The sequence below is a fragment of the Tinamus guttatus genome, unplaced genomic scaffold (assembly GCF_059628265.1).
Source record: "Tinamus guttatus ecotype Peru unplaced genomic scaffold, ASM5962826v1 Tinamus_guttatus_pri_ptg000027l, whole genome shotgun sequence".
NCBI classification, from domain to species: Eukaryota; Metazoa; Chordata; class Aves; order Tinamiformes; family Tinamidae; genus Tinamus; species Tinamus guttatus.
The window spans coordinates 2,540,642-2,554,580 of NW_028288561.1; the positions used below are offsets into that span (position 1 = coordinate 2,540,642).

A 13,939-nucleotide genomic window follows, 5' to 3' on the forward strand; every position below is an offset into this window, starting at 1 on the left:
TCCCCATGTTGCCAAAGCCACCAGCTCACCTGCTTTACAGTGACAGCATATCACAGCACAGGGCAGCGCTGTGATGGCAGCTACCTAATTCCCTGCCGTTATTATGCAGCTCTGCTTTCCCTGTGGTCGATGTTCCACGGGAGATCTCTTCCCTTGGGCCCCTGAGCCCTGCAGTCAGAGACTGAAATGAAAAGCAGTGATTTTTTTTTCCAGATCAAATATTTGAGACCGCAGCAGCCAGACTAGCGGTGCAATCGGTTGCACAACCCAGTGCAGAGATTCTTCAGGCAGGATGTCCGTGCTCCTGGGCCAGCGTTTTCCCTAATGCCAAGTCCTTGCTCGTGCCAGGGGAGCAGGGATTCGGCTGATTTCGTGGCACAGCTCGTCTCCCAGCCGTCCCACAAAGCCAGAGCTGCGTTGGGCTGTGCGGGGTTAACAGCGCACGGCAATTCTGGGAGCAGCGTCTGGCTTGGGGAGGATTTTGGTGCCCACAACAAAGTGCAGTAGCCTCATAAATGTAGGGCGTGTAAAAGATACTGTGTTAATAATCCTGGGGCCAAGCTCCCATTTATGAATAGGGCAGGCTCAGATTGGGAAACGAAGCCCGCTTGGCATGAGCTTGATAGAAAAAAGGCGCTCGAGGGCCTTTTCTCCCTCGAGTTGTGATTCTGCGAGCGTCAGCGAGAGCCTGGACAGGGCAGGGAGATCCACCGGGTGAGCGTGAGCCCCTGTGTCACCCTGTCCACCCGTGTCTGTCGCTGCTGTCACTCGGGGCAGCCCTTTGCCCGTGTGCGCCGCGAGATGCAGTCACACCATCCAGCAACCCGTGAATCATCCTCAGAGCCCTCCTTATAGCACAGAAATCGCATTCACAGATGGGACACTGACATAATTGGAACACTCTTTTATAACATTCCAATAGATATTCTAACTGAAATGTTTCATCATTCATTTTTCGAAATAGCCAAGGATAATAATATCCTAGAACTTCTTTTCCACTATTGGCTTAATCTATTTTTTTTTAACTATGATATGTGCATTCCTTTGGTTTGCACAGCAGACTTTGGGACTTAATAGGAACATGGAGATATGAGCAATTTTTCCATTGTTCTTCCTTGCCAAACCACTCTGAGTCTGAAATTGGGGGGTAATATCTCTGACTCAACCTGACCCCAAAATTGAATAGTAGGGTGCGTGCGTGGGTGTCTCTTAAAGGATGTACCAGAATAATATTTCTCTCCTCTCTCTTTTTTATTTTTTTTCCTCTATTAGCCCTCCCCACACTCCAGACCAAGCAACTAGTCACTCACAGTCTGAGCTCATTTTAAAGAGCTTGGATTAAGTCCATGTGCAAGTTTTAGTTGCCTGTTAAATTTCTCATGCCTGCCACATACACTATTAGAGCACTTAGATCTTGAGACAGTACTGCCCAGTATTTTCTCTGTTTTTTTTAGCTGCTAAATGGAAGTTTTTAATCTTAAATACACTTCTCTCCCCCCCCCGCCTTTTTTTTTAATTCAAAAGCTTAATTTTGGAGTATCACAGAATAAGAAAACCAGTGTAAATTAAGTATCATCTGGTCCACTTAATGTTTAGTATAATCCACATATTTCTGAGATGATTTTCTAAAACTTTCTTCATTGTGGAATATCATGTCTTTGCTTGCATTTGTTAAGTTACTGATACGAGGAATACAGTAAGATGGTGCAAGTAGCAAATGAATCATAGTGAAGGATGGGTTTAAAATATCTCTGCAAACTTGCTGCAGTCAGTTTGGACACTGAAATATGCGTTAAGCTCTTCTTCAGTCGTGGTTTGTATCATGCTAGAAACTGCTCTTTCTTAAGTTTGCTTTCAGCCTCCTAGTCCCCAGTACCTGGGCAGTTCAGCATTCACATATTTTTAAAGTTTACTAAAGCAGAGCCCTGCCAAAGTCAAGCAGCGATCCAACTATGTGGAAAAGTCCTCCTTCCATTCTGCAGTTCCCTGAAATGGCAGCGCTGCGGATTTCCAGCTCTGCTCCGTGCAGAGGCTGCTCTGAGCATACGTGGCTGCAATTTTTGTTACAGCTGCCAAGGACAGATTTTGCTTAAGATCTTGAAACACCTTTCTGGCTCATGAAAGCAGCTTTACAGAAAAATAGGAGTGAATTCTGACTCCCAGCTCTCCAGTGTGAGTGTTCAGAACGTGAACAGGGCCATGGCCACAGGCCGGGGGTTGTGACCACATTGGCCTTTTGATGGTGGCAGTAGAAGGGTCCTTGAAATGAAGGGTCCCTGCAGAAAGGAAGAGTTTCTGCTATGAAGAAGCCTGAGATACAGGGAAACCAGATAGTATTTCCGGTCTTTGGGCAGTCCCAGCATTTCACTCCAGCCCTAATGGAAAATAAGCATTAGGAAGTGTTTGTCACATTGTTTGGGCTTTTGCTTTGATTTGTGCTGTGTGCTTTTTCTGAGTGCATGTGTTGAACTGAAGAGTCCACAGACTATTCAAGTCTAGTAGTTTTCCTGCTTTTTCTTCCTTGCTAATTATTAACAACAGGCTGTGGGCAGGATTTGTAAGTTATGTAGCTGTAGCGGCTAAAGCTTAAACAATTTATAATGCTTTATTTTCACTGTTGGCCAGGGAGCACATTTTGGGTCTTGGCTAAAATACACTCAGCCCTTGGAGGTCTTCAGAGCTACAGCTGTGACTCGGCCCGAATTCTGCAGCTGCTCGAACCTAGGGATGGCTTCGTGCATCTCTAACATTTAGGCCAGATCTGTGTTTTGTGGATTTGAACTACTGCTCAAAATAACCCATTGGTACATTGCAGGACAGTCCACAGAGTAGATAGCACTATTGCTCACACCTCTATGCGATTGAAGCCTATGGAAACTGTTATTCCCATAGGCTACAGCATCGCAGTCACACGGGACCAATGTCCTTATGTGCCCCGTTGCATGTGTTGCAGAAGGGAGCAGGGGATCTGCTCGAGCGCACGCCGCCGGGTAGCTCTGGACATCTGGGAAGCTCTCCGTTGGGCGAAACAGTTGGATTCTACGAGCTGAGCTAATCCATACGTTTGTCCAACACTTTTCTCATTGCTGTCTTGTCACCCTAACTCTTCGCCAGTGTGAGAATTTATGATGGCATGAAATAGCAGTGGAACTATTTGAAATTACATGGTCATCTTGGAAAGCAAAAGGTACATTTTCCATTTGTGGAGCGTTACTAATTCTAGGAGTAGCTAAGGATACGTTCGAAACTTAACGTTCTTAATAGATTCACAGGCTGGTTAGGAAATAAAGGATAAAGGCTACGGTAAAGATTCAGCAGAAATTGGGGTAATTTCCCCAGGCTCTCCGGCCTGTCACCCGTATCCTACTTGAAAAAGACCTATGTTATTGTTCATGGCTTTCCTTGTAGTGGCTAGTATAAATTATGCTATCCAATCACGCTCCATGTGTTGTTAGTTGGAAGGATGACAGCTCTCTTTAGCGCTACGCCAAAATCAGCAAGTATATTTAGTTTCTCTAATGAATTTTAAGTAGGAAGGCAAATGATAAAAGGCCAGCTCTCCAACAAACAGTAAGCATCGCTTAAAAACGGATATATAAATATGTCAATTTTATATTAATTGATTTTTTCCTTGGAATTTAAGCAGCTTGGTATGAATGGGGCAGAGCAACGCGAGCTCCCTCCAGGGCCAGCGTCGCTGGCTGCGGTGGCCCCGCTGCTGCAGCAGGTAGCCGAGAGGGAGGCCCCGTGGCCAGCGCAGCCCTCGGCGTCGCTGCAGCGGGTGAGTTGGGCTCGGCAGAGCCGCAGCAGCCCCCGCAGCAGCGAGGGAGCGGGACGGGGCGGCGCGGGGAGCGGGAGCGCGCGGAGCCCTCGCTGACGGCCTGGAAAACCGGGAAGCTGCCGCTCCCGGGGGTGTTGGAAGGACGCGCGGGAGACAGTTCAAGCAGCGCGGGCCAAGGAAGCCATTGTGTTACCATGTATATTATGCATTAACGGGAGAAAATGTTGTGTTTTTAGTCCCCGCTGAGTGAAAATATGGCCTCGGTTGCAGTGAAATTGCTCATTAAGCTAGGGGCTGTAGGGCTAGGGTAATGGCTCTTCTGTCTCTGTTTAAAAAGCACCCCTATACCGAATGTATAGGGAGCATATACAAATAGGATACCTGGTATTCACGGGTAACCCACTCTATTTAAAAGTCGTAGTACAAAATCTAGCCAACCAGTTGTGCAGGATCTCCCACCCTTTCTGAAAGCCTGTTTTCCCTTGGGACTTTCCACCAAAGCAATAGTGTCCTAAGGCCTGATTCCCGCTGGATGATCCCCCTGCGCCGCACGCAGCCCCAGGGCAGTGCCCGTGCTCTGCAGTGTCACTGCTCACCAATAGGTGCCTCTAACGCATCCCGTAGCTGCGCACGAGGACGGGCTCTGAGGCAGGAGCTGCTGAGATTCTGCTAAAGCTCCACGTCAAAGCTGGTTTGAAAGAGCAGGAAAGGTCTGTTCTTGCATCCTAAGTTGGCAAGAATAGAAGAACAGGAGGTGATGAGAAGTGTGTGTACTGCGTCATTACTTGTGTGACCATATTAATGATGGAAGTGACAAGGTATTAGCCAAAATGTGGAGATCCTGGATCAAGTGTGCTATAGTAGAGATCTAGTGTGACCTGGGACAAGTAACTTGTCAGTGGGACAGATTTGTAAAGTGTGCACCTAATGCTGTCGTGCTAACAGGCTCAGCAAGCAAGAACAAAGCTGAAGTAAACACCAATATATTTCTTTAACGATCTTGGACCCTCTGCCTTTGCCTCCTTTCCCTGCTGCAGACTAGGAGCACTTCTCAGGCCCAGTCCTGGTGTCAGCAGCTTGGGCACTAATACAGGGGCCGTTTAAACAGGTGAGCGAGGGAACAGAATTTTCTGACCACAGATGCTCTGAGCATACAAATTTGGGATCCTCAGGCACCCCTGAGTTAAATCACTGCAGTGAGGAGTGGCCATCATCAAGGAGAAATGACTGGCACTTGCTGATGCGCTCGGGAAGAGGCCGTGAATGGGGCCAATGTGGCAAGGATGGCACAGGGCCCTCGGGGAGCTGGCAGCGCGGTCAGCAGGGAACGTGGCGAGAGCAGGGCCCGGGCTCTGACACGGTGTTTCCGAGCAAGGTCGGGAAGAACGGAGGCCTTGTGCACCGTGTGCTCTGCACTTCTGCAGGCGCCCCGCGTGGGACAGGCTGGCTGGTGCTTGCAGGAGATGCATCCAGAAAACTGGCAGCTGCCTGGAATGAGAGGCTGGAGCACATGGCAGGGGCCGCACGAAGGCTGGAGAAGGCGAGGGAAGAGACCCTGGAAACCACATCTGCGAGGGGCCGGCTCGCTGCGGAGCGGGAGGCCGCGCTCGGCCCGGGATAACGGCGGCCCCGGGAGGCTCCTCCGGCCGCAGCTCCGCGCGGGGCCGCGCCGAGCCCCGCGGTGCCGGTGGGGCCGGGCCCGGCTCCTCCTCCGCGGGGGCGGCCCCGGGCGGCAGGTGGCTGCTCGGGAGCAGGAAGCGGCCGCGCTGCTCTCGCCGATCCCCCTCGCGAGCCGCCCCGGGCCGCGCTCGCCCTTCGCTTGGCTCCCCCCTGCGCGCCCCGCTCGCCCCCTGCCCGCGCCCCCCGCGGGGACCTCGGGCCGCAGCGCCAGCCCCGCACGAGCCGCGCGCCCCCATGAGCGCCGCGGAGCCGGCCCCGCAGGAGGGGGCACCCGGGCCCGGCTCTGGGCCCGGCTCCGGTTCCGAGCCCGGTTCCGAGCCCGGTGCCGGCGCGGCCCGGCCGGGCAGCCCGCAGGAGGAGTTCGACTTCTCCATCCTCTTCGACTACGACTACCTGAAGCCCATTGAAGGTTGGTGCGGGAGGCGGCGGCTCCGCGGCCTGCGGCGCCCGGGACCTTCCCCTCCCCGGAGCCCCGGGCGAAGCGGCGGCCCCGGAGCCGCCGTCCGAGCGCGGCCCGACCCGCCCGGGTGTCAGGGAGCGGGGGCACCCGGCCGGGTCCCGCACCAGGAGCTTAAACGTGGTACAACAGAGCTGGGCTGCCTGGCGCTTTCCGGAGCAGGACCGCAAGCATCGCAGCAAGTGCGCCCTGGCTCCTTGAACGACGGTTCTGCGTGTTAACCTCGCTAAAAAAGCGAAGTTTGCTGGCCTGTAAAACGCGGGTTTTTGTCAACGAGGCAAAGCCAAAGGAAACGGCACCCAGGGAAAAGGATCGCCGGGGTTTTGTGTCTTTCATACGTTTGCAGGGAAGAGGTGGCTCCCAGTTAAGAGCGTTTCTTTGGGGCGTTTGGAGGGACGGGGCGTTCCCAAGGGACAGCATGGGACGAGGAGCCCTGTCAGGCCTCAGTTGTGGTGGTGCTGGTAAAGCAGAGCTGTTGCTGAGTTTTTCTTCTTGTGTTTACTTGCTTAAGTATAAAATATATGTCAGCGTCAGGATGACTAATTCATCAAAGCTACAAAGTTGCGCTTTCTTTTATGGTTTAATGCAGATCAAAACTTGCTAAAATAAATCAATGGCAGGCAGAGGTCAGTGATTTTAATGAAATAGCATTAAATCTCAGCGAAAGCTTCAGATGCTGCTTTTCTTCATGGCTTTATAGTAGAGACAACTGCTGTGCAGCCTTAAGTGGGAAGTCCCACAAACTATAATAGTACGTAGGAGGGGGGTAGAAAGTTAAATCTTCTCAACCGCACAAGTGCAGAGCAGTGTGTGCTCCCAGCAGAAGTAACTTCCTTCTTAAGCTTGCTTTCTCCCCATTCGAATGACTGGGAACCGTAATTAGCAGTAATTTTGTTCCAAAGATGGAAATCATTAGCATACAAAAAGATCCCAACCCTCCATACTAGCGTTGTAATCTGGAGAGCATTCTCACCCGCTTTGAAGAGACACCAGCTCGAGCCTGTAAGCGATCCAGCGTGCATCCGTGACCTTTAATGTACAGAGGATTAAAGCGTGTTTACACGAGCACAGAAACGGGCGGGTTTGGCGAGGGCGCTTTATGCACAGCCTGAGCTCTTGTCCCGTCTGAACCACGGGGAAAACGGGGCCTTTTCCGAGGGGGATTCAGCGCGGAACCGAAACCACGGGGGACTCTGGGCCGCCCAGAACTCCGCGCGGTCCCTCCCCTCAAAGACCTGGAAAAGGCTCCGGTTTCCTCAGTCTGGGCTGCTCCACCCGCCATTCAGCAGCAGTCCTATAATAACAAATCTCCACAAACACGCTAAGAGCGATTCTCATGTTTTTTCTAAGGAAAATAAACCCCCACATTTCAGTCTCTACGGGTGAATGAGGAAGCAAGCCGATCTTTGATAACAATGGTTTTTTTAAAAGGTTCTCATTTGAGAGTATGCATTTCAGCTTGTGTTTTAAAAGTAGGGTCTATATCACAACTTGTTGCCATGGAAATGCCAGAAATATCCTTACTGAAAGCAGTTGGCACTCGCTAGTGCTTATGTGTGCCTGAGACAACAGGAACAGGGACTGCTATAAAAGCAACAGGGGAAAAAGGGTAAATAAAAACCCTACAGTCAATATTATTAATATTAGATATTCATCTTTAAGCCAGCTATTTCCATAAGCCAGAGCGTTATACAAAGTGCCATTTTCCATGTGCTTTTTAACTTTGCTTGCCAGACTTTTATTAGCTATCTTCCTCTCGGCATTTTCAAACTAGAAACATCTGCTTTTAGCAGGCTGAACTTGGAGACGTGTCCAGGTGAACAGTGGTCAGCAGCTTTGCAGGACAGGTATCTGTTAGACTGAGTTTGGGATTGCATTTAGTCCAAGAAGACATTTTCTGTGCTTTAAAAAAAAAAAATAGATTAATCCCTGGAAAGACACATGGGTAGATATTGCCAGTGGTATCCCAAATTTTGCCCCATTTCAAACTTGAATATCTTTTTTTTTTTTTTCCCTCAAAGATGGCATAAAATAGTTACAGGTGATGAACTTCCCAGTCAGGTTACAACTTTTCTGGTTTCAAACCCTATATGTGTAGATTTATTTTTTTTTTTTGTCGTCTTCCTTTTTTTTTTTTCCCTAATAAAAAGCTATTAAAAGGAAGAAAAAAAAAGATACTAGCAGCTCAGTCCTGGCAATTGGCTCAGTAACACAGGACGCAGTGTTCATCCCTGCAGTAAAGAAGCTAATATGCACATGTAATAGAGAATACCAGATTTCACTCAGGAAACCGACTTTCACTTTAAGCTTCCAAGCAGCTAGTGTAAATAAGAGAATACAGAGCTTTTGAAAAATGCAAAAAAAAAAAAAAAATCCAGACTGGCCTCTTGAAATTGCAAGAAGCTGCTTAATTTTAGCATTTTGGGCTCTTGTCCTTATGCAAACCGGTAGCTCCAGTGAAGTTACAGGAGTTGTGCTGCAAGTGGATGTGAAGCCGAAACCGAACTTGTCCCCTGCGCTTCTTGGCTCCGCTGGCCTCCAGGATCTATCTTTAGCTTCTCTTAGATGCTAGTTTATATAAACGCGCCGTTGCTCTGGTGATCTATTATGCCCTAATTTTGAGCTAATTGGCAAGGTCACATTTGGCTGACTGAGCAGCTTTGAAGTTAGGGCCTTGTTTAAAGAAGAGGGGAGGGTCCCTGTGGGCTCCTGCGTGCGGGGAAGTCTCTCAAGGCCAGGGGCTGCGGTGGGTTTTCCTCTCGTGGCCTTTCGGAGGTGTGTGGGAAGGAAGAGGGTTTGTGCGTTTGTGTGCCTTTTTTTTTTATCAATTTTTTTTAAAGGCTTTCCAATTTTTGTTGGTTTTTTCTCCCCCATGGGCTTTCCCGTGCTGGCGGGATGTGCATCTCTTCTGTTTAAGAGCCCGGGGGTGCTGATTCGGAGCACGATGAAGCGCCGAGGCTGGAAACGCCGGGGCTGTGGAGGCCGGGGCAGCTCCGCGATGCTCCATCCGAACGAGGGGCTGGATGGAGGGGCTGCCCGTGCCGGGGGCTCCGGAGGCTGCTCCAGCAGCAGGCACGGAAACCCGGATGGCTCCCCGGGATGATCCTTTGCAGGACAGCTCTCAGGCCGGGCTCAGGGATGCAGCGTGGAGGCAGGGAGGAATCCTAAGGGTGTCGGGAAGAGGCGCAAATGAGGAGAGGCCTCGGTCGCCTCTGCTCGTCGCACTTCCCCGCACGCTCAGGGAACAAGCAGAGGTTTCTCCTGCATGTTCCCCTGCTCCTGCTTGCTGCTTTGGGAGCTCACCAAGCAGTTCTGCTCCACGAAGGGCTGCGGGTGCTGTCTGCTGTCCCGCTCGTCCCTTCTGCGTTAGCGGTGGGTGAGCAACGCCGACACACGGCCCATGAAGCTGCAGGAAGGGGAGCTCGTGCTGCAGCTCGGCCTTGCTCCGAATATCTGGGACGTGAGTCCTGCTCGAGCGAGGTACAGAGCGAGGGGAAAGGGCTGGTTTAAACACAAGGTGTTTCAGTGCAAAGCAAGGAAAAGTTAAACTGTTTATTCCCAGCAAAAAGCAGGGTGTATCTGCAGGGCCTGCGGAGCTGCCCTCGTCCCTCCGATGTGTCTTGTGTCTCTGTCCGCCGCCGACGGCATCGACGCGCAGGCGGCCACGTGCAGTTCCTGCCGGAGGTGGGCGAATGGGGAACCGAAACGGTTGCCCGTTCCTTGAGGTGAAGCCGCCCGGCGTGGAGGGCTGTTCCGCGATTACCGGGGCGCGCTCGGCTCCCCTGCGCCGCTCCAACCTTGTGTCGCTGCTGCTGTGGGACACGGGCGGGCAGCTCTGCACGGCCCCGGGAGGGACAAAGTGAATCACAGCATCAGCATCTGCGCTTGGTGGCTCCAAGGGTGAGGGACGCGAGCGGCAGTTGCTTCCGCGAATGCCATCGCTATATCAGCGATACTAAAAAACACTGTCCTCGCACTCGGTTACTCTCGTTGCTGTTCCCCCTGTCCCTAAAGCAGCATTTGTGCTGGGATGAAAAGCCAGAGGGAATTCAGGAGTCTTCCTGCCGCCCATCCTGGAGCCTTCTGCGTTGTTCGGCTGGCCACTGGTCCAACGGCCGGCAATTCCTGACACACTGAAGTGGAGGTTTCTCCAGGTTGTGCAAAATATTTGGAGCAAAAAGTAGGACTTGTCCAAACTCTGGCTTATTCTTTTTTTATTTTTTTTTCCAATCTTGATGGTGAGTTAGTAAATCCCTTCTGTAGCTCAGGAGGTCTTCACCTGGGAAAGGTCACCATTTTTGAGGGGGGAGACATCAGTGAGCAGAGATGGCTTTGAACTTTTTCATGTTCTCACAGCAAAGCCATCAGTGGAAGATTTTGCTTTCACATGAAGAGGAATTTAAACCTGAAAACTAACAGAAAACCCCTGAACAAAATCACTATCTTTCTATGCGTAAAAGTTTCGCTACAACCTCTCATTACTTTTGCCAAAAGTACAGTCAGCTCCTACCAGGCTTTATGCGTAATGTTATTTGTTCATGAGAAATGCTATCTCATGTAGTGTAGGAGTTGGAGAAAATGCTGGAAAAGTTATCTGAATATTTAAAAGAAACACTCTTTGCCTCTGACACATACTGATCTTTGCCCAAGAGTGAACAGATAGTGCAAATTAACCTCAGACCGTGGAGCTCTTTCAAACATTTTCCACCAAAAGCATTGAAATCTTTGAAATGTATAAAATCCTGACTGTATTTTGTGTGTTTTTGCATTACAACAAGTGCTGTTCAGTCCCCCAGCTAGGACCCGTGGCAGCCGATGTGCTGCTCTGTGAGACCGTCCCACGTGTTTGGGGTGACCCCGGCCCTGCCACCGCCGGCGTTAGGGACCTCCCGGGTGGTGGGACGGGATGAGGACTGGGCTCAGGAATCGCTGGAAATAGGAGTTTCTTTGTGCACCAGGAGAGAGTGGTGGACTGAGTGCTGATGAGTTATTCTGAATGTTATAATCCCTCTTCGGTGTTGCTTGAGCTGGAATTGGAAAGTGGCTGCCTGTGAGCTTAGGGCCGATCCTTTCTATCTCCTCCTTTTCTAACCAATATTTGCAATTGTATTTGCTGATGATTTGCTGCTTCCTTATGTGAATTTTGTTACCGGAACTTGTTGACATGATATGGAGCCAAACAACAAACTGTCACCCAGAATGCACCTTTTTTTTTTTTTTTTTTTTTTGGCTAGAGTTTGCTGTATAAGTGAGGATTTTTTGTTTGTTTGTTTTTGTTTTCTTTTGGTTTCGTTTGTTTTCCCTTCACCAAAACCTGCCTCCCAACCTTGCAGTTTTATGTCATCTTGTTGGGAACCGGTTTAGTGCTGGGACGGTCTCAGCCCAGCTCCTTGTTGGCCAAAGCTGACCAAAATCACAGCACCCCGTGGGTGCTAACAGCATCTTTGGCAGAATTGCAGAGAGGGCGGCAGTTCAACGGGCAGAGAAGCCCAAGTGTCTTCTCACGCTTGCAGGGGACCCCTCTAGGTCAGGGCTCGGGTAGCAGGAGGCGGACGGGGCGGTGTGGAGGAGTTCGCACTGCTGTGGTCCGCGCGCATCCGCTCCGAGCACTTGAGCTTCCCTGGCTGTTAACCCAAACTTTTCATGAGCATTAATTGCAGTTACAAATAATTAAGCGAATTGAATATTTACCTCTTGACAGATCACATCTAGTTTATAAATATGCATTTTTTTAATCCATGATTGCTCAGCTTCTGCAGTAATATATATAGTCTTAAAGAGACCCTTCTTTTTCCAGAAGAACCGACTCCACATAAAACCAACAGCCCACCCTCTGGAGTTACATACGCTCATGATGTCTTGGACTGTGGCCTCAAGCCATGCCCCCTGGCTTTTTCTAGCCTTTCTGCAGATCCCATGGGCAGATATGGACAGCCAGATAGCATAGGGACAACACCTACGCACCCTGCAAACGCTGCAGGGGCCTCTGCTCCGAGCCCTAGGATTGAAATTACTCCATATCATGAACTGATTCATTCAGGGGGTCCCTTCCGCGGCAGAGACACAGATCTCTTGGTAGAACATCAGTCAAACTCAGCTACCACTAGCCCCAGGGTTACCTTGCCTGTCCCTGGCTTTGAGGGCTACAGAGAACCACTGTGTCTGAGCCCAGCTAGTAGCGGCTCATCTGCAAGTTTCATTTCAGAGACAAATTTCTCTCCTTACACATCACCATGTGTTTCACCAAATAATGGTCCTAGTGATGACCTTTGTCCACAGTTTCAAAACATCCATACTCATTATTCTCCTAGAACCTCTCCAATAATGTCACCACGAACAAGCATCACGGAGGAAACCTGCTTGGGACATCATTCACCATCACCCCGTCCCAACTCAAGGTCTTCATCACCAGGTGCAAAACGGAGGTACTCTTGCACTGAGCTCTACAATACTCAGCTGCCTTCCACTTCTCCACGACAGTCAAGGACCCCCTCTCCCCAATCCTCTCCTCGCATCCCTTTGAGAGAAGACAGCTCTTCGGTTACTTACACGCAGTTGCCCAGCGCTCCTATTTCCATGGATGCTATGAACAGCCTTCCTACGGATCCTTCTTGCGGTGTTCCCACAAAAATTTGGAAAACCAGCCCTGATCCTTCCTCGATGCCTTCCCACAAAAACAGCATTCCGTGTCACGTCTTTCAGACTGTTGACTTCCATGGGCCTTGTGAGCAGGAGGATAGGAGAAACTCAGCCCCGGAATCGATTTTGTTGGTACCTCCATCCTGGACAAAGCAACTGATGCCTGCAATACCTCTCTGCAGGTACGTAGCACTTCTTGTACTTGTATTTCGTTAGCTCCTGAGACCCTCTGTCAGCTGTGGTGACTCCTAGGAAGGGTTGCCTTGGGGAGATCTTCCTGCAGAACAGAGCTAAGTGTTCAGGGATGGCAGTGGTTGTGCCACGGTGCACTGTGAACCCAATACATTATGATTCTGAAATAAATTTGGCGCTGGAAGAAACATCATGGAAGTTGTTCATTGATACCACAATATATAACAATTTCACCTCAGTTTGCCAAACTATTTGTCTCAAAAGCAAATCCCAGGCAGCCTTTGGCAAGGGTCAGGCACTCGCACTCTGCCCCAGTACTTTCAAAGTGGTTTGATTGCTATTCTAACTTCACTGAATATATTGCTGAGAAACTTCCTTCCAGCATGGAAATGCTGTAAATATTTCCCGATTCAAAAGAGAGCACGCTGCTCCAAGTCAAACTGAATATTCACTCAACCCCCAGTGATTTACTGTTGGTTGTTAATTTGTTAATTGTCATTGAACCGAAATCTCCGTCGCTTGCGCTGCCCTCCCCTGCTCCCTGCATTGTGCGACGCCGGCGGCGCCCGGGGCGCAGCTGCAGGGCTGGACCCGCTCGGCTCCCATCTGCCAGGACGGTGGTTTCCAGGCTTGTGGCTCCACTTCCAGTTGCAACTGGAATCCGGTCAGCCCTCTCCTCGGCAAGGTTTTCCCCACGCTGAGGTTATGGCACGCTGCTCCAGACCTAGTTAAAACAAATGGCAAGCAAAGGACAGGGGCCATGACTTTCCAGGGTTTGTCAGGGCAGCCTTGGCCACAGTTTATGCTAATCAGGTTATGGCTGGTTAAAATCCAGTGCAGAGTCTGCCTGCACTTTCTAATGTATTCATTTGATGCGATAAACTCTTGTGCGTTTTGATAACAGGAAGACTAAGGTAAGAATATACAGCATTTTATTCTTGTTCATCTTGTTATTTATAGGAATTAGAAATTTTGTTTTCAAAATAAAACTTTTTAAAGAAAGAATTAGTTTATGCAATTGGTAAGTAATGGTGATTGGAGATATTATTTTGCAATATAAGTTATCTATGAGCAAAGTTTAAGATGCACAGCAGAAGTTAAATAAAAGAGAGAGGACCCTCTGAAATAACCTTGAAATAACCTACAGACACATCTGTTGGAGATCAGGGAGTTCCCTAACTTCTGTGAGG

General features: G+C 49.8%; 1 protein-coding gene across 1 annotated transcript in view; it reads left to right on the forward strand.

The window, feature by feature from the left end:
• Positions 1 to 5,695: 5,695 nt before the first annotated feature.
• Positions 5,696 to 13,939, forward strand: part of NFATC2 (nuclear factor of activated T cells 2) — a 75,453-nt gene continuing 67,209 nt past the window's right edge. The window contains exons 1-2 of the mRNA XM_088528425.1: positions 5,696 to 5,870; positions 11,716 to 12,739. Of these exons, the coding sequence (XP_088384551.1) occupies positions 5,696 to 5,870; positions 11,716 to 12,739 (1,199 nt within the window). The remainder of the gene's footprint in view (positions 5,871 to 11,715; positions 12,740 to 13,939) is intronic.